At 32.4% G+C, this 18,999-nt stretch overlaps 7 protein-coding genes across 7 annotated transcripts; 5 read left to right on the plus strand and 2 right to left on the minus strand. All coding sequences in view use genetic code 12, as the record gives it.

The window, feature by feature from the left end:
- The first annotated feature begins 167 nt into the window (after positions 1 to 167).
- Positions 168 to 2,477, plus strand: MNS1 (mannosyl-oligosaccharide 1,2-alpha-mannosidase). The gene has a single exon (XM_064881834.1). It carries the CDS (start codon positions 334 to 336, stop codon positions 2,398 to 2,400), a length of 2,067 nt encoding a protein of 688 aa, XP_064738932.1. The 5' UTR covers positions 168 to 333; the 3' UTR covers positions 2,401 to 2,477.
- SKO1 (Sko1p) lies at positions 2,478 to 5,219 on the plus strand (the record flags this gene model as incomplete). Its single annotated transcript, XM_064882877.1, has 2 exons — positions 2,478 to 2,869; positions 3,300 to 5,219. Exons 1-2 carry the CDS (start codon positions 2,858 to 2,860, stop codon positions 5,217 to 5,219), a joined length of 1,932 nt encoding a protein of 643 aa, XP_064738933.1. The 5' UTR covers positions 2,478 to 2,857.
- Positions 5,220 to 6,195: 976 nt separating this feature from the next.
- Positions 6,196 to 7,923, plus strand: RJT21DRAFT_37278 (enolase 1). Its single transcript, XM_064884342.1, has one exon. It carries the CDS (start codon positions 6,285 to 6,287, stop codon positions 7,608 to 7,610), a length of 1,326 nt encoding a protein of 441 aa, XP_064738934.1. The 5' UTR covers positions 6,196 to 6,284; the 3' UTR covers positions 7,611 to 7,923.
- RJT21DRAFT_37299 (uncharacterized protein) lies at positions 7,923 to 9,556 on the plus strand. The gene has a single exon (XM_064884343.1). It carries the CDS (start codon positions 8,236 to 8,238, stop codon positions 9,439 to 9,441), a length of 1,206 nt encoding a protein of 401 aa, XP_064738935.1. The 5' UTR covers positions 7,923 to 8,235; the 3' UTR covers positions 9,442 to 9,556.
- Positions 9,510 to 10,743, minus strand: RJT21DRAFT_120741 (uncharacterized protein). Its single transcript, XM_064881835.1, has one exon. It carries the CDS (start codon positions 10,734 to 10,736, stop codon positions 9,672 to 9,674), a length of 1,065 nt encoding a protein of 354 aa, XP_064738936.1. The 5' UTR covers positions 10,737 to 10,743; the 3' UTR covers positions 9,510 to 9,671.
- Positions 10,744 to 12,236: 1,493 nt separating this feature from the next.
- On the plus strand, positions 12,237 to 16,124 carry MSB1 (Msb1p). Its single transcript, XM_064881836.1, has one exon. It carries the CDS (start codon positions 12,666 to 12,668, stop codon positions 16,050 to 16,052), a length of 3,387 nt encoding a protein of 1,128 aa, XP_064738937.1. The 5' UTR covers positions 12,237 to 12,665; the 3' UTR covers positions 16,053 to 16,124.
- Positions 16,125 to 18,794, minus strand: CTN1 (carnitine O-acetyltransferase). The gene has a single exon (XM_064881837.1). It carries the CDS (start codon positions 18,571 to 18,573, stop codon positions 16,213 to 16,215), a length of 2,361 nt encoding a protein of 786 aa, XP_064738938.1. The 5' UTR covers positions 18,574 to 18,794; the 3' UTR covers positions 16,125 to 16,212.
- Positions 18,795 to 18,999: the final 205 nt, after the last annotated feature.

Consider the following 18,999-nt stretch of genomic DNA (forward strand, 5'->3'; position numbering starts at 1 on the left):
ACTCTAATATGCTGTAAACAACTAAGTCCAATAACCTGTTTGATCGCCTATCACAAATGCTTTGTTACATTCCAAGAACACGTAAAGCGAAGGAAAAAAAAAATCTAAAGAAATAGTGAGATCCCAAACTAATAAAGTTTGGCACACTAATTTATTTCTGGTTAGATATTAAACTTCTACTTATAACCACTTATTGTCGAAGTCTTAATTGCTTATATATATTCTTTTTTATAATATAGATCAGTCAATCGGTCCACTAACAAATTACATACTTTTCATTTTGTCCTTCTTCGTGCCTCTGAGATCAAATTTCATAAATTAATATTGCTCAAAATGTTCTCACGTGAAAAAGATGGAAGTGGAAGTGGAAATGATAGTAAATATTGGAAAGCTAGGAAATCTCCTAGTTTACAATTACCATTATACTATAAGGATAAACCAACACATACACCTTCAGTAGGTGGAACCATTGGATATAAATTTAGGCATTTATTAAGATCAAATTCTAAAATGGCAATTTTTCTAAAGGCATTCTTTGGATCTTTATCAGTATACTTTTTTTATATATACTTAATAAGTTCTGGTCATGAATTTTCACTACCAAAGTCTAGTAGTAAAGTTGATTGGAAAATAGCTCAACAAGAAGTTAAAGATGTATTTTTAGAAAGTTGGCATACTTATGAAAAATATGGTTGGGGTTATGATATTTATCATCCAATTAAACAACAAGGTGAAAATATGGGACCAAAACCTCTTGGTTGGATGATTGTTGATTCAATTGATACATTAATGATTATGGATGCAAAAGATGAAGTTTCTCGAGCTACGAAATGGATTAAAGATGATTTAGATTATAAATTTAATTATAATGTTAATGTATTTGAAACAACAATTAGAATGGTTGGTGGATTATTATCGGCTTTCCATTTAAGTAAAGATGATATGTTTTTAGATAAAGCAGCTGATTTAGCTAATGCAATTGAAGGAGCATTTAAAACTAGAACTGGTATACCTTTAAGTTCAGTAAATTTAGAATCTGGTGAAGGTGTTAAAAATCATGTTGATGCAGGTGCATCATCAACTGCTGAAGTTGCAACTTTACAATTAGAATTTAAATATTTAGCTCATTTAACTGGTGAACAATTATATTGGCAAAGAGCTGAAAAAGTTATGGAAGTTTTAGAATCAAATAAACCAGTTGATGGATTAGTTCCAATTTATGTTAATCCAGATACTGGGAAATATCAAGGAAGATTAATAAGATTAGGTTCAAGAGGTGATTCTTATTATGAATATTTATTAAAACAATATTTACAAACTAATCAACAAGAACCAATTTATTGGGATCTTTATCATGAATCTGTATTAGGAGTTAAGAAACATTTAATTAGACAATCTAAACCTAATGGATTATATTTTATTGGTGAATTAGAACAAGGTATAGGTGGTCAATTTTCAAGTAAAATGGATCATTTAGTTTGTTTTTATGGTGGATTATTAGCTTTAGGTGCAACCAATGGTTTAACTCTTGCAGAAGCTAGACTTGAACCAAATTGGAATGATGAACTTGAAGAAGATTTTAAATTAGGAGCTGAAATAACTAAAACTTGTTATCATATGTATTCTAATATTAAGACTGGTTTATCACCAGAAATTGTTGTATTTAATGAAGATGAAAATAAAGATTATGATTTCTCAATTAGAGCAGCTGATAGACATAATTTACAACGTCCAGAAACAGTTGAATCATTATTCATATTATATAGATTAACTGGTGATGAAAAGTATAGAATATGGGGTTATGATATTTTACAAAGCTTTAAGAAATATTCAAAGGTTAAGAATAGTAAAGGAGAAGTTTCATATACTAGTTTAGATGATGTTACTATTATTCCTCCAAGAGCAAAAGATAATGTAGAATCATTCTGGTGGGCAGAAACTTTGAAATATTTATATTTATTATTTGATGATACCAATAAAATTCCATTAGATAAATATGTATTTAATACTGAAGCTCATCCATTCCCTAAATTTGATTTAACTGATCATTTAAAGACTGGTTGGATAAGAAAGATTTCTGGTGATAAAGAGCCAGAATTCCAACCTCCTGTTCAAGGTAAACAACCAGTTCCTGGTAGAGCTAAAGAGGCTCCAGCTGCAAACGCAAAAGCAGCCATACCAGTATCTGAACAACAAAAAGCTGGAGTTCCAGTAGGTAAAGTAGGTGGACAAGTACCAGTAATAGATAAAAAAAATCCCCCACAAGCTCAACCAGTTGATAAATCAGTTGAAAAGGAAGTTGAAGAACAAATTAAGAAGAATCCTAAATTAGCTAAAGAGGAGAATAAAGAAGATACTAAGGCTAAATTGAATAAAATAATTCAAGATATTCAGGAGTAGATGCCCATACTCGTCGTTCATCTATAATTTACATATTTACATAAATAACTCATAGTAATTCAGGCGTTTTTAACTATTTTATTGTAGTGTAATATAAATTTAATTACTGTAATAGGAATTGAGAAATGAGAATTGAGTATTGAGTATTGAGTATTATTGTGGAGAGCATTGGATTGAGAATTGATTGTGAAAATTGAATGTTTACGTCACTCTCTTGATCACGTATAGTTGCGACATTTGTCTGGTGTTTATCAGGGTTCTATTAATAAAAAAATGTCATGTCGTATTATCACACCAAAAAAATAAAAAATCATAAGAATTAGGTGTCAAATGTCTCGCATCTTCCTTGCTGCCGTTTTTTTCTTTTTTTCCTTTTCTTTTCCCACTTAATCAAACTAGTTAATATCGATTTATTTCTTCTTTTCTTGATCTACACCTTAATGAAATACCTTTCACGATGGATGGAGAAGTATGTATATAATTTTCAAACGGGATTATTCAACCATACCTGGTTATGTAATACCTTATACCATTAATTATCATGAGTTTAATCTACTATTCATGGAAGTTTAGAGGCGGAAGCTCTAAAAAAAGATTTGTGGAAGTCAAATTACGTCATGTTCGTAAACTCCAACTGGTTGTGAATTTTTTTGTTAATACTATGAACTTTATTGATCATAGAATGAAGTAAATTATAGCAAACTTGAATAAAACTCATATTGGATTAGTTTATTGTCCATAAGTTGGAATGAATTTAAACTTTGGACAAATTTGTTTGACTGAAATTGAAAATTTCATCATTGCTACTCATGAATAGAAAATTACGGTGTTATCTCAAAGGTGATGATGGGTAATGAAAAATATTTTCATGATACTAACTTCAAAAACCTCTCTTGTAGCTAAAGACTAAGACTACGTTCGATTTAGAACCTAACCCTTTTGAAAGATCCTTTGCAAGTAAAGAATCATCTACTCAATCTTTACCTGTTAGTAAGCAAAAATTAGATTCTAATTCAGGAGTAAATACAACAACTTCTGATACAACAACTTCAGAAACTTCAGCTTCTGGTCCAACCTCTACTGCTTCAATAACTGGTAATAATAATAGACCAGATTTACATATTCCAAATATTTCAAATTTAAATAATCAATCAAATGGGAAATTACCTGGAATAACTCCTCCATTATTTACCCCAGGTGGAAGAAGATTACCTCCATTAAGTTTATCACCTCCAGTAAATCCTTCAGGTGCATTATCAAATCCCGGAACTCCAAATACTAATTTATGGAATAGTTTATTATCGGCAACCAATAATCAAAATAATACTAGTAATCCAAATAATTCAAATACTCCAAATAATCCTCAATTAACTCATACAAATTCAAGTTTTAATCAATTTTTAAATACTTTAAGGAAAACAGGATTGACTCCTAATGAATCAAATATTAGATCAGGTTTAACCCCAGGTGGATTAAATCATCAATTTTCTTTTACTAGTCAAATGATACCGGGATTAACTACTCCATCAGCTTTATTAAATAGTCCTATGACTCCCGGATTATCTTCTCTTTTAAGTATGGCAAATGGTCCTCCAACTGCATCACTTCCAATATCAAATGGTCAAACAACAGCACCAACTCAACAACAAGGTCCCCCACCACAAATTCAAGTTACTCAACCTATAGTATCTGGTAATAATACCGATAATGGTACAACTTCTTCTGGAGTGAAAAACTCCCTTCCTTCCACTTTAGAAATTGAAGAACCTACTGATTCTGTAGATACTAAAACATCTAAAGTTTCTAGCAATTCTCCAACTACTTCTAGAAAGAGAAAGAAGGATGATTCACAACCTTCTAAAAAGCAGAAACTTGATACATCTAACAATTCTAAAGTTCCTATAGCAACATCAACTACTGCTGGCTCAGCATCAAGTGTTACACCAAGAGGAAGAAAAACCAATTCCAAAAAGGAACCTAAGGTTAAAGTAGAAGAAGCAGTAACTTCATCTGCAGATGAAGATAGAGGGCCAGGTGAATCTGATGAAAAACGTCGCAACTTCCTCGAAAGGAATAGAGTGGCTGCTTCGAAATGTCGTCAACGTAAGAAGCAACTAATTCAAAAGATGGAAGATGAATTGGCATTTTATTCTACAGGATATCGTGAATTGTCTGTCCAAGTTAATCAATTATATGAACAAGTTGTTTCATTGAAAAGTATATTGGAGGGCCATAAATCATGTTCACTTTTACTATCATCTGTTGGTGGAGCTGGAAATTTGAATAGTATTCTTCAACAAGCAAACTATCTTACTCAAGTTACCGCTTCTACACATACAAATGCTTCATCAATGCCATCAACAATCCCAACCACATTAAATATTCCACAACCACAGCCGCCTCAAATGGGTATGGCACAAGGTATTCCCCAAGGTATTCCACAACATCAACTTCCTCCTTCATTTGCTGAACAACAACAAGCACCTCAATTAGCTTCCAGTGCCAGTGAAACTCCAGAAACAATTGTTGCTTCTCATTATGATCCAAATGGTGCACCTTTACCATCTTCAAATGGAAATGGTGATTTGAGATTAGTAAGCAGTATGTCCAATTTACAAAGTTTGGATTCATCCAAAGTTCGTGCACCTCTAATGTCAGTACAAGCTCCATTACAACAGCAGCAGCAGCAGCAACAACAACAACAGCAGCAACAAGTGCTAGACGCAAATAATGCAGCCAATTTCAACAACCTACGCCCAGTGGTTGACATAAATTTACAACCACATCCCTCGGCAAATTTCAATGGTTTAAATGTTTAGGTGATATTATTATTCAATAACTTATTTATTTTATATTTTTCTGTGCTTTGTATAATTATAGAACATTTCAATATTTATTATAAATTAAGAAATTAAGTAATTCTCTTGCATGATAAGTATTTAAGCCTTGAAACTAGTTCCAGAATTAGAAGTGTCTTTGCTATACCAACTGAGGAGTGGACTAAATTTTATTTTATACCTTTAACCAGACTTTTTGACTGCTGTTTCTTTATCTAATTAATACCATATGTGGAAATAGTAAAATGACAAACGGTCTCCCTTTTTTCGCAGTCATTCGTAAAAAGTCTTACAGTTAATTTTTGTCTGGACACAGCAATTGCTATATAAATATGTTGATGGCAACACAAAGACGTAACAAAAGTTCTAGATCTAACTAGTCATCACAGCTGTCAAATATAGAGTTATGTCAATTGGCCACGCCGGTAAACTTTAATACAATCACCATATATTACTGAAACACTCTGACAGTTTCTCTTTCCCCTTTTTTTTAATTTACTATATATTACATACATATAAAATATTCTAACGCATTTATTACTACTTCCTACAGAATCACACAATAAATCAATCAATAATAATAATGTCAAATCGAATGACTCCAGTATTTTCTTTAAACCACAGACAGATACAGTATATAATTAATAATTATAGGCGCCGCACCCACCGTACCGTACTCAATTCGCATAGAAGCTTGAATGATCACTACAAATAGTATACAGGAAATCATGCCATTAGCCCCCTACCCCGAATTTGACACTCTTTGGTTGCTAATAATTGAGGATACAACCCTTTGTAATTGGTCAGAAACATATTATTGCAATGCCGTGATGGTTCAAGGCGATTTTAGTTTGAATTTCTCCGAATAATAGTAATTGTGTTGGTTCTCTCCTAGCAAACATACTCAACTTATATAAATAGACGTATAATTTACTATAGTAATATATTCTGAATTATCTCTTCTTCTTCTGTTTTAATTAACTTAATAACCAAAATAACAAATTAATTTTAATTATTAAATAAAAAATTAAGTGCAATCACCACCAAATGACAGTCACTGAAATTCACTCCAGATACGTTTACGATTCTCGTGGTAACCCTACTGTTGAAGTAGATTTAACTACTGAGAAGGGATCTTTCCGAGCCATTGTACCTTCAGGAGCTTCAACTGGTAGTCATGAAGCAATTGAATTAAGAGACGGAGATCCAAGTAAATGGTTAGGTAAAGGGGTTTTAAAAGCTGTTTCCAATGTTAATGATATAATTGCTCCAGCTTTTATTAAAGCCAATATTGACGTTAAAGACCAAGCTAAAGTTGATGAATTTTTAATTGCTTTAGATGGTACACCAAATAAGTCAAAGTTAGGTGCTAATGCTATATTAGGAGTTTCAATTGCTGCAGCTCGTGCTGCTGCTGCAGAAAAGAAAGTTCCATTTTATAAACATATTGCTGATATCTCAGGAGCTAAACAAGATAAATTTATCTTACCAGTACCATTTCAAAATGTTTTGAATGGAGGTTCACACGCTGGTGGTTCTTTAGCTTTCCAAGAGTTTATGATTGTTCCATACGCAGCTCCTACCTTTTCGGAAGCTTTAAGAATTGGTACCGAAGTATATCATACTTTGAAAAATCTTGCTAAAAAGAAGTATGGACAATCGGCTGGTAATGTTGGAGATGAAGGTGGTGTCGCTCCAAACCTTTCCACGCCAAGGGAAGCCTTAGACTTAATTGTCGCTTCCATTGAAAAAGCTGGTTATACCGGCCAAGTTGGTATTGCAATTGATTCTGCTTCATCAGAATTCTATAAAGTAGATGCCAACAAGTATGATATGGATTTTAAAAATCCAAAGTCAGATCCTAGTAAATGGTTAACAGGAGAACAATTAGCAGATTTATTTCTCGAATTACTTGATGAATATCCAATTGTTACTTTAGAAGATCCATTTGCTGAAGATGATTGGGATGCTTGGGTTCATTTCTATAAGAAAGCTGGTCCCAAGGTTCAAATCATTGCTGATGATTTAACAGTTACCAATCCAATTAGAATTCAAAAAGCTATTGATTTGGATTGTGCCAATTGTTTATTATTGAAACTTAACCAAATTGGTACAGTTTCTGAGACCATCCAAGCCGCTAATTTAGCATTTAAAAATGGCTGGGGTGTGTTGGTTTCCCATAGATCTGGAGAAACCGAAGATACAACTATTGCTGATTTAACAGTAGGTTTAAGAACCGGTCAACTTAAGACTGGAGCACCAGCAAGATCCGAAAGATTAGCCAAATTGAACCAACTCTTAAGAATTGAAGAGGAATTAGGTGATAAGGCAATCTATGCTGGTAGCAAATTCCACACGGGTCATTTATTATAAATGGCCAAGTGATTTATTTATGAAGTTGATTTGTTATCACTTCTAATAGGCCCGCCACTCCATTCTCTTCCATGTTTATCCTCTATATTCTACCTCTATATTCTACCTCTATAATTAACTATAACTACTATGGTTTTATTTCTCTTTATTGATTTTTATGAGTGTGCAGGGATTGTTATAGAGACCTTTTTAGTAAGGGGCTTCTCTATCAAACAATGTGTGTTTATCCTTTTTGATATTATAAATATTATAAATACTATAAATATAAATATAAAGGTTGCAAAAATAGACAATTTACATTTCCGCATTGGAGAGTGGGGGGATTAGTGGATTGTTAAGTCAGTAATGGAGTGATGAAGTAACTATACAGTGAAGATAGTACCTTACCCTATTGATGTGTGTGTTGTTCAATAACTATTTCTTCAACAACCTTCATAGTATATTTCTCAGCAACATGGTGTTTCTTATTCACTACTTTTCTCACATTTGGCACAAATCGAACTCATCTGTGAGTGCGCGTCATTGTTAGTAGTTAGAAGACAAAAGTATATAACCTGTGCACATTGTAGCAAAAAGAATTTCGCAACATGGCGTTTAGCAGCTTTTACAAGTCGTAATATCAAACATGAATATAACTTTTGATACTTTGATAGAAGATTCAGTTCGTCATTTCTTGAACATTCTTGGAAGGAGACTGTACCTTCAAGTTGATATTATGGAAGATCGAAGTGCTTTAGCTGAAATGAATGAAAGATACAGAGCTTTAGACGATAATCTAAGACTTAATATTGCCCCAAGACATGGTCAAAATGACGGTCAATATCAATTATTATGCTTCTTGATTGCTGATTTCAGAGTAATGAAAAGTAAAAGTTCAATAGTGAGATTACAGCTGGATTATATGGAATCTGTTGCATTTTCCGAAGACATAAACTATATTATTGCCAAAGGAATGAGCACCATACTGCGCAGTGTGAATTTAGGCACGCTCAGGGGTTTGAGTTTATCTTTAGACGAAGTCGTTAATCTATTAAACAATTTTTTCTTTTTGTCAACAGTTTTCAACTTCAACATAAGCTGCGCCATAAGAGGCTTTGGTAGTGTCAATAGCACAAATACCAGGGTATACAACTCATATGTAAAGATTCTTCCAATTACAAGAACTCAAATTCAAGATACTTACATTTCAAGAATTGTCGATGAATTGAAAATTCCTATTTCCGTCCTAACAGATATCCAACTTACGGTGCCAAATTTTACAGAGTCGACGACAATCGTAGATGAATACAGCCTCTTTGCAGCTTCACAGAATTGCTACCTCAGATTACTCAGAATCCTCTTAAAAGGGTATAATGCTGATATGTTTTATGAAACACTGGTACAAGATATAGAAACGCAGATTTCAGTAAAACCAGATAGCTATGCTCAAGTGCAAAATGAGAGAATTAATATAGAGTATAAAAAAAATGTCCTTACATGGGCTAGAGATAGGATCCCAAATCAACCACCGTTCGAAAGACCCAAAATGTTTATTAACCTATTTAGCCAAATTACTTACCAAACGTTGTTTGGTGAATCAGGGTTCGGGTTTGTAGTAGATTTTAAAAATATTTTAATTCAAGAAATAAAATTTCTGATTGATCCAGAGTCATTAAGTCCTAATCTCAGAGCCATAAGGTGCAGAACATCAATAATTAATTTCAATGATTCCCATTATACAGCAGCATTGGTAATAGCCAGTTTTGTTATTAAAAGGATAAACTCTTTCCTGGATAAGCGTGCCTCCATTAAAAGGTTCAAAAAAAAATTGAGAAAACCAATAGAGCTTTAGAATCAATAGTGAACTTAAAGTATAGTTGATAGCGTATATAGTTGATAGCGTATATAGTTGATAGCGTATATAGTTGATAGCGTATATAGTTGATAGCGTATATAGTTGATAGCGTATATAGTTGATAGCGTATATAGTTGATAGCGTATATAGTTGATAGCGTATATAGTTGATAGCGTATATAAGGAGGAGGAATCCACCTTACTTAAATAGTAGCGGAAATCAAGAAATTATGCTTCCAGAAATATTTGTTCAATAGCTTCATAAATATAAGACGCCTCGTCATAGAACGAATAACTACCTCTTCTCACAATATCATCATCCTCATCTTGATCATCATCTCTCAGGCTAGATTCCAATATACCTGCAAAACTTAAATCATTAAAAATAATCTTACTTCCATCATATATAATATTGGATTTATCGAGAGAGCCTATCACAAGATCAACTTCATGTAACTTATCCAACGTTTCATTTGCTAATTGTACAATCTTCTCCTTTCTTCTGCTAGATTCTAAAATAAAATTCTGGAAGTCCTCTTCAAGGCAATAGAACCCCGAAACATTTGATAAATCGTCAAATTTGAGAAAGCCACATTTGAATAATGTCGCAATAAAAGGAAATCGGTGTGATCTTAAATTATATCTGGCATACTTCCCTGTAGGACCATTGCCAACATGCACATACGCCCGCACTGCACGACAGAAACATTCTATTAGCTTAGAAAGACTAACTCGAAATTCGATGTCTGCAGTATCTCCTTGAACCCGCTTACAATGATTGATGTCGTAAACTCTCAACACCATTGTGTTATTACCCCCTGTGTGTCGAACTCTGAACACCCTCGAAAAGCCTCCAAATTCTTCTCCTATTTCTTGTATGTCCTCGAAATCATTCGGATCAAGATCTTCAAATTGACTGAAAGTCGTTAGAAATTTAAAGTTCTTCGAACTGATCTTTAAGTCGTCCCATTTATTGTGGACATAAGCATTGTCGTTTTTATTAAACATTGAAAATTTATCTTTCCATAACTCCTCAACAAGATCATATCTAAATTTCATAATCGTTTTATTCTCTGCTTCTGTAATTAGTAGTGATTTCTTATACGTATAAATTCTGTCATCTTCGTTTGTCAAACCCTTGATTCTAGTAAGGACAAACGCCGCAATAATTAGAGCAAAATTATAATCTTTTGCATACACATGATGTATTGCACAACTAATGAATCGAATGACTCTGTCATCATACTTGACAGTCTTGGGCTCGACGTTCACATCCAATTCGAAAATAATCATTGAATCAACACCAATGATAAATGCAATATCCGAATTTCCAAATAAGCATGTATAAGTAGTTTCATTTATCATCTTTCGGAAATGGACATTTGACTCATATGGCTCTTCAAATGTCTCAACATCTTCTAAAATGTTACTCAATGGATCAGCTGTATACATAACAGATATCTTCGTATTGGTTGCAAACTCAAAATATGCATCAACATATTGCATATACCTTTTATTACTGCTATCAACTAAATTTCTAAATATAGTTAAATCCAGTTTACTATCATAATATTTGAACAAACAAGAAAGGGTTCTCAAATAAAGTCCAAATGCAGCACTAATGAATAACAACCACGAATGAAAACTGTTCCTGTGAACGAAAATATTATATGTATTTAACAAATCAGAAATGGAGAAAAACATATTATTGAGTGACGATTTGATAATATTATTGGAATCAGCTTTCTTTATGAAAGGGTAAACTTCGGCATATTTCTCATACAAACTCCCACCTGTGAAATCACCCCCTCTATCTTTTGGCATCTCTCTTCTCCGTGGGAAGCTCGTAGAATCAATTTCTTGTTTTGTTGATAAACCGATATTAAAAATAAGCGACATGCTAAAAATATTTTTCAATAAATCATAAAGTTTATTTCTATAATCTTCACTGTGTGAACTGTTGTAATGCTTTTCGACTTTCCAAACGATGATTGTATATGCTTTTTGGGCAATGTGATCCAAATCATCAGTAAATTGATTAGAGCTAGAATAATCCTCATCAATGTGAAAATATAAGTTTTTATTCTTAAGCACTGTGAAATCACCTAACATAAAGCATAACTTTTGAAACTCATCTTCATAAGGATGACTTTTGGGACGGGCTTCAGATATATTGTTTTTTTCATCGTTGCTTAAATTATCATATTCATGTAACATGCCCTTCAATCTTGCCTCATCTTCCATAATGTTATAGTCTAGAATTGAATCATCTATAAATTTCAAGAAGAACTCAACTGATCGTTCTATTTGATTTTCGAAGTATGACATTTGTATTTAACTGTCTAAGTGATTGTAAGGTTTAATCCCTTATTTTCGATATTCAAAATATGCTGCTTTTATGATGTTTGAGAGCTGCAAGAATCTGCGGTTCCGGTGTCCTGCGCGCGAGTATTGATTAACTATAGTACCGCTAAACTTTTATTTTCTACAGTAAGTAAAATCTCGCAACATTCTGTTAAGCAGCTTTTGCAAATCAGAGAAAATTCAGTTCGTCACTTTTTGAACATCCTTGGCTCTACGTTCAAGTTTATATTGTGGATTATTAGACAACAAAGACCAATAATCAATAATCAAAAAGTTAATAGTAATCAAAACAACACAACATTGGGGAGAATCAATCAGAAGTATATGAGATATGTTGATTTTTCAAAGTCATAATACAATTAAGTATCCAGAAATATTTGTTCAATAGCTTCATAAATATAGTGCTTCTCTTCATATACCGAATAACTGCCTCAAATCATTGGGATCAAGATCTTCAAATTGACTGAAAGTCGTTAGAAATTTAAAGTTCTTCGAACAGTGGGGAATACAAGAATAAATTGTCGCTTCGTCTGTCCCTTCCTGTATATTCTGTCCAGACGCATTTATTACATGTTTACAGTTAAAATGTAAACAGTGTACACAAAAAAAAATTTGGCGGAGCATCAACAAGTCAAAAGTTCAGATCCGATCTAGAAGGAGAAATCATCAAAATTTAAGATTGACAGTATATTGACAGAGGAAATTAAGATATTTGGAATTATTAATAGTTTGAATTATTTAATTTGAATTCAGTAGTTTTTTCCGATTGTTTTTATGTACTCTGGTTGTGGCTGCAACTCAGTTAATGAATACAATACATATAATTTATAGTAGTACCAGTTTATTCGGAATTCAAATATGATAGATAAATTAGAATTACCTAAATTACCTGATTTAGGAGGTAATAGAAATTCAATTGATAATTCATCCGGTTCAGGAATTATACGACCAGATCAATTTACTAAATCCAATTTAAAATCAATATTACATTTAATAACTATTGAATTAAAATCAAGAGGTGGTACAAGAACTCCTCATATATTTTTACCATTTAGATCTAAAGTCAATGATGAAAAATTAGAATTATTCTTAACTAAATTATATCCCAATGGTGAACTTTTAGATATACCATATCCTGATAATAATGATAATGAATCAAAAATTAGTCGAATAATTAAATCAACTGATGAATTTACATTAATTTGTAGTTTAAAATATTTTTGGAGTAGATTACCAAATCATGAAATTATTGGATGGGATGCTTATTTAGAATTTAAACGTAAAGAATTTGAAGCTGGCAATCCAAAGAATGCATTTTTAAGTATAATGCCAAAATGTTTATCATCACCAGCTCATGCCTCAATAGTTTATGATTTTTTGGATTTATTAATTAATATAACTTCTAATTCTCAATATAATTATTTAAGTGGTAGAAAGATTACTAAAATGGCATCTATTTGGGCATTTAATCCAACTCATAAATTAATTAATTCACCATTTTATGATGCAACAAGTCCAAAAGAATTTGATTTTAGTGAAGGATTAAATTCTTGGAAACCTTCATCACTGGCATTATTTCATTTATTACTTTCATTTTTAAGAGCAATGTTACCTGATTCAGATACTGAAACTTTAAAATTACCCAAGACTTTACAATCTTTACTTATAAGTAATTCTTATCCACCACCAGAAGATGATGATGTATTAAAATCAATGATAACAATTCCATGTGTAAGTATTCAATCAACAAGACATTCTAAAAATGCTTATGAATTGATTTCAAAAATAAGACATAATTTAACATTTGATAAAAAGGATTCATTTCATTCAATTGAAAATTTTACTATTTTAAAGAATGTATTTCAAAGAGATTCAACTAGTAAAATAGTTGAAAGTTTTACTGATGAATCAAGAAGAGTTTTAAATAGATTAACTGAAGATCCATTAAAAAATTCACAATTTGATTTATATCCTGGTTGGTCTAATGTTCAAATCCCAGTTGATGAAGATATTCCATTATTTTCTCAAATTACAATAAATGATGTAACAATTCAAGATTATTATATATGGACTTGGTTATCAACTTTAGGATCTGATCAAAATTCACATTTTAAACGAATTTTTGGTCGATCATTAGTAGTTGAAGCTCAATTTAAAGGATTTCAAAAATGGATTATATTAACTGAAAAGACTATGAGTTCAAAGGAATATCTTAATTATTTTAATTTAGATAATCATAGTTTATATAGTGAGATTCCTCATAAAAGAATTACCTCTGATGAAAGTTATAAAACTAAAGCAATGCCATTACCTCCTTTACCAAATAATCAACAAGAAGATAATGGTCCATTACCAAATTTGAATTTTACTGAAGAAGATTATAAATTAGATTTAGGAGATTTTGCTGATCAACCAGATTATAATATACCTCAACAAAATGATTATTTACAATATCAAGAATATCTTGATTTTAAAGATTTAGCTGATGATTTTGAAGAAAAGACTAAACTTAGTAATTCGAATTCGAATTCAAATTCTCCTCAACCTCAACCTCGTAATAGAAGACGTCCAGCACCTTTGGATAGTCTTAAACAGAAAGCTGAATTACCATTACCTCCTACTCCTCCAACTCCTCCTTCAGATAAAGCAACCATTTATTCAACTCATCCCGTGATTGACAATCGTCATATCGTTGAACCATCATATAAACCAATGACTCACTCTTCAAATAATGATTATCGTGAAGACAATTCTGATGACAGAAGACAATTACAATCACCTACCAGTGAAGATGATGCCAAACGAACTGTCAAAGCAATGGAACAAGAAGAACAAAAGGTTAAAGAAGAAAAGAAGAAGAAAAAGCAAGAACGAGAGAAGAAAAGACAAGAAAAGGAAGCGGCCAAAGCTATGGCTGCAGCAGCAGCAGCAGCAGCAGAAGCAGGATTCTCGTCAGCTCCTCCACCATTTGGATTCTATCCACCTCCAGGAGCCATGCCACCTCCATTCTTTGTTCAACCTCCTTCTCCAACGGATTCAACTCTGTCTTCTGAGAAAAAGAAGCACAAGAAGAAGAAGCATAAGAAGAAGTCGGAGTTGGAGTCAGAGTCCAGAAGTAATTCCCCAGAGAAGGCAGTGTCTGAACAAGTTAATGATCCAATTCCAATTCCAAGTCCAATTGGACAACAACAAGTTCCTGATCAGATACAAGATATGTATCATCCAATAGAACCTATACAACCATCATATATTCAAGAACCTCCTCCTAGAAATATTAAGAGAGCCAGTGTTGACATTAGAAATATGTCTAATAATTATTCAAGTGCTAGTCTTCCTCAACCTCCAGTAAACCCCAAACCTAATAATAGATCCAGTGCTAGTTTACCTCCTCTTCCTCAGGAAGCACATGCTCAAGGTCAAGCACAAGGTCAAGCTCATCCTCCTGCTTCTCCTCCACCAAGGAATCCAAAACGACAATCTATATCTCCTCAACAACAACCAACTATATCTCCTCGTCATCATCGTAATAGTTACATTGATGATAGAAGAGTAAGTAATCAACTGAATTCACCCATCAATAATCAAATGGGTAATGGTATACAAAGAGATTCACTAAGTTCCGGTATGCCATCCAGACCAAATAGCAGATCTCCTGGACGTCCAGTACCAAATGGTCAATACTCTCAGATACCACAACCATCTCAAACATCACCGCCACGCCCTCAATCACAAGGATACCCCAATTATCCACCTGGTCCACCGGCACCACAAGCTTATCCTCCACCGCAGGGATACCCACCCCAAGGATATCCTCCACCGAATCAACACTATCCACCACAACAGGCATATCCACCTCCACCTCCACCTCCACAAGGTTATGCTCAGGGATATCCACAAGGATATCAACAAGGTTATCCTCCTCCTCAACAAGGAGGATATGCAGCTCCACCACCACAAGGAACATACCCTCCACAACCATATTATCCACCACCACCTCAACAAGCACAACAACCATTCTATCCGCCACCAGCCCATGGATATGGACCTCCTCCACCTCAATCACATCAACCACCACAATCGCATGGTAGAGGACAAGGACAAGGACAAGGACAACAAGCACCATTACAACCAAGAAATAATAATGTAATGATGGGTATACCTACAGCCTCCAAATTTGATAAGAACAAGGGGAATAACAAAGCTAGTTTAAGAGCAGCCTTTGTAGATGGCAGTTTTGGAATATAGTCAACAAATATAACGTATATGAATGAATGGGTAATAAATAAGTAACTAAGTAACTAACTAAGTCAATAAATAAGTAAGTAATAAATAAATAAATAAGTAATAAATAAAATAAATAGAATCACATGAATATTTAATCGTAATAGAGTAAACAGCTGAAGTACTAATACTCCGACAATCTCAATTTCTTACCAATCTCTCTGATTGAGAAGCCTGAATTGTTTCTGTTTAAGAATGGAGGTTCTGGAGATGGACCTCTAGATTTGATATCATCATCTCCCATATCAAAATATCCATACCCTCCTAATAAAGTAGATAAATTTGATTTTGGTTTGGGTTGAAGTAAATCCTTAACTGAATTTGAAAGGGATTTTTCGACAGCCGCAGCCGCAGCATCGGCTGCAACTTTTGCAGCATTTTTCTTTACAATGGATACTTGTCTCCAAATTTGATGAATCTCATTCAAATAAGATTCAAGGGTTACTAAGAATCTTTGAGTTTGACGATGTTTAGAACTAGCACAAATTGATATAGAATCATCCTTAATGATATAACCAATTCCAAATCCATTAGCTGATACAGGACCAAAACCAAATAATCTTAAAGATGGATTACCACAATTAGAAGTAGAAATAATGGTATTATTTAATTTATCCCAACCTGAATCAGCAAATATAGAAGGGATTTCCTTTAATGATGGGAATTTCGATACATTAGTTCCTGCTCCATGAGATGTTTTATGATTAACTACGGTATTTTCAGATGAACTATTATCATCATCTTCAACTAAAGTAGATATTGAAGCTCGAGTATTCATAGATGTAGGATCTTCTTCTACATCTACATCTACATCTTCTTCTGCTTGTGGTTGTGGTTCTTCTTCTTCATGAGAATCAACATATCTCTTCCAAATACAGAATAATGCATAAAGATGTCTATCTACACCTTTACCATTAGAACATCTTCTTGTTTGTTGACTATGTTGATTACAAGCATCAGCTAAATATTGTAATTTTTCTTCATTTGAAACGGTTGAATCAAAGAATTTCCGAACAAATAAATTAGATTCTTGACTTACAGTTCTAATGGCTTCAGTTCTTCCATGAAAGAATTGTTTAGTCATTGCTGGTTCATAAGTACATTCAACTTTACCATATAAAGCATAATAAGTTGCTTGAAAAGCCATTTGAACAAAGGCATCTGGACTAAATCTCATCTTTTTAATTTGAGTTGAACCATAATTTTTAAATTCTAAATGTCTAAATTCATTTTGATTGATTAAATCGGATAATCTTGTTTCACCAAATCTTAAAGAAAGTGATAAATCAGAAGTTAATTCCCATTCTAATTTTCTTGGAACAGTAATTAAATCATAAGGTACATTATCAGTATCATTTTTAGTTGCTCTTGAAGCTGATGGAGACATAGTTGCACTATTTTTCCAAAGTGATGGAGCATTACTATTAATTGATCTTGCAAATGATAAAATTGAATCAGTATAAATATCACTAACAAATCTTAATACTGTATGACCATCAACTCCTGTATGTTCAAAATTTATACCTGCTTTACCATTTTTTGTAATAATAATTTGTAATTTATCATACCATCTATTTGTACAAGTACCAACTTGAATACCTTTATCAAGAATTGATAAACCACAAAGCATATTTTTTGATAATAAAGATAAATCATTAATTTCAATATCATCAAGACATAATACAAATAATGCTGAATCAATAATTGATAGTATTTCATTATTTGTTTGATTATTTGATATTAAATTATTTCTAATTCCTGCCCAAATTCTTCTATTTTCAGTAGTTAAAACTCCAAATGAAGATTTAGCAATATCTGAAGGATCAGTCATTAAAGAATCATGAACAATAGATGTAAAATTAACATCTAATTCTGATTCAGTTAAAAGTATATTATTTTCTGAATCAAGAACATCAAACCAATAAAATTGTGATTTTGATAATACAACAATATGATTGGAATTTGAATCGGTTTGCATAATACATCCATTATGAGTTGGAATTCTTGAAGCTCCAAATAATTTAGAATATTGGTACATACAAAGTGGTTTACCATTCTTCATAACATCTGGAGTTAACAGTTCATTCTTAAGAGCTTGAATAAATTTTAATGATGATAAAGTTAAAGTAGTAGCTCTTTTAATTTGAGGATCAGAATGATTGTTAGTATCATTATGAAAAGGATCATCTTCTAATAAGAAGAAAGGATTTAAATTTAAAACAACAGGTGAATCATAATTAAGATATGAATCATACCAAAATTGTTCAATATAACTATTTCTTGTTTTACCAAAATTTCTTAATTCTTCATCAAGATAATGTCCTGTACCATTTTTAAGAAATGATTCTACTGCATCAATAGTTCTTTGATGCTCTTTAGCTGTTTGAAGAGGTTGTAAAACTTTTAAATAATTAGCTAAAGTTTCATTTAAATCAGGAATTGGTAATTTCTCAAGTTTATCTTGTAATGCGTATGTTGAAGCCATGACGGAATAGGAATTGAATAATGAATAATTATTGCAAAAGTTATGTAATCAATTGTAAGTGTAAGTGTAGTGTAATTGTAATTCTATTATAAGTGATGCAAGAGAATGTCAAACAGAACAGAAATGAAGTAAAGTAATTTGAAAATTGAGATAAATGTAATAACTCACTTAATAAGATTATTAATCGTATTGAATAAGGGATATGAGAAAGTTTATATATGGGATAGGATATCCATTCCGATATTTTGAATCCACCGGAGTTCATTTATTTTTGTACGCTTTGCCCCACAAAATCTTTTATTATTTTATAAATATTTTTATTTTTGTCTATTAGGGAGTAACCAATAAAATTGTTAATTACGGTAAGTCTTGTACCGCGCACTAACAAAACTCCGAGATCACCCAATTTCATTCTCGGAGTTTTGT

This window comes from Scheffersomyces amazonensis (assembly GCF_036850825.1).
Source record: "Scheffersomyces amazonensis strain UFMG-HMD-26.3 chromosome Unknown RJT21scaffold_3, whole genome shotgun sequence".
Lineage (NCBI taxonomy): Eukaryota > Fungi > Ascomycota > Pichiomycetes > Serinales > Debaryomycetaceae > Scheffersomyces > Scheffersomyces amazonensis.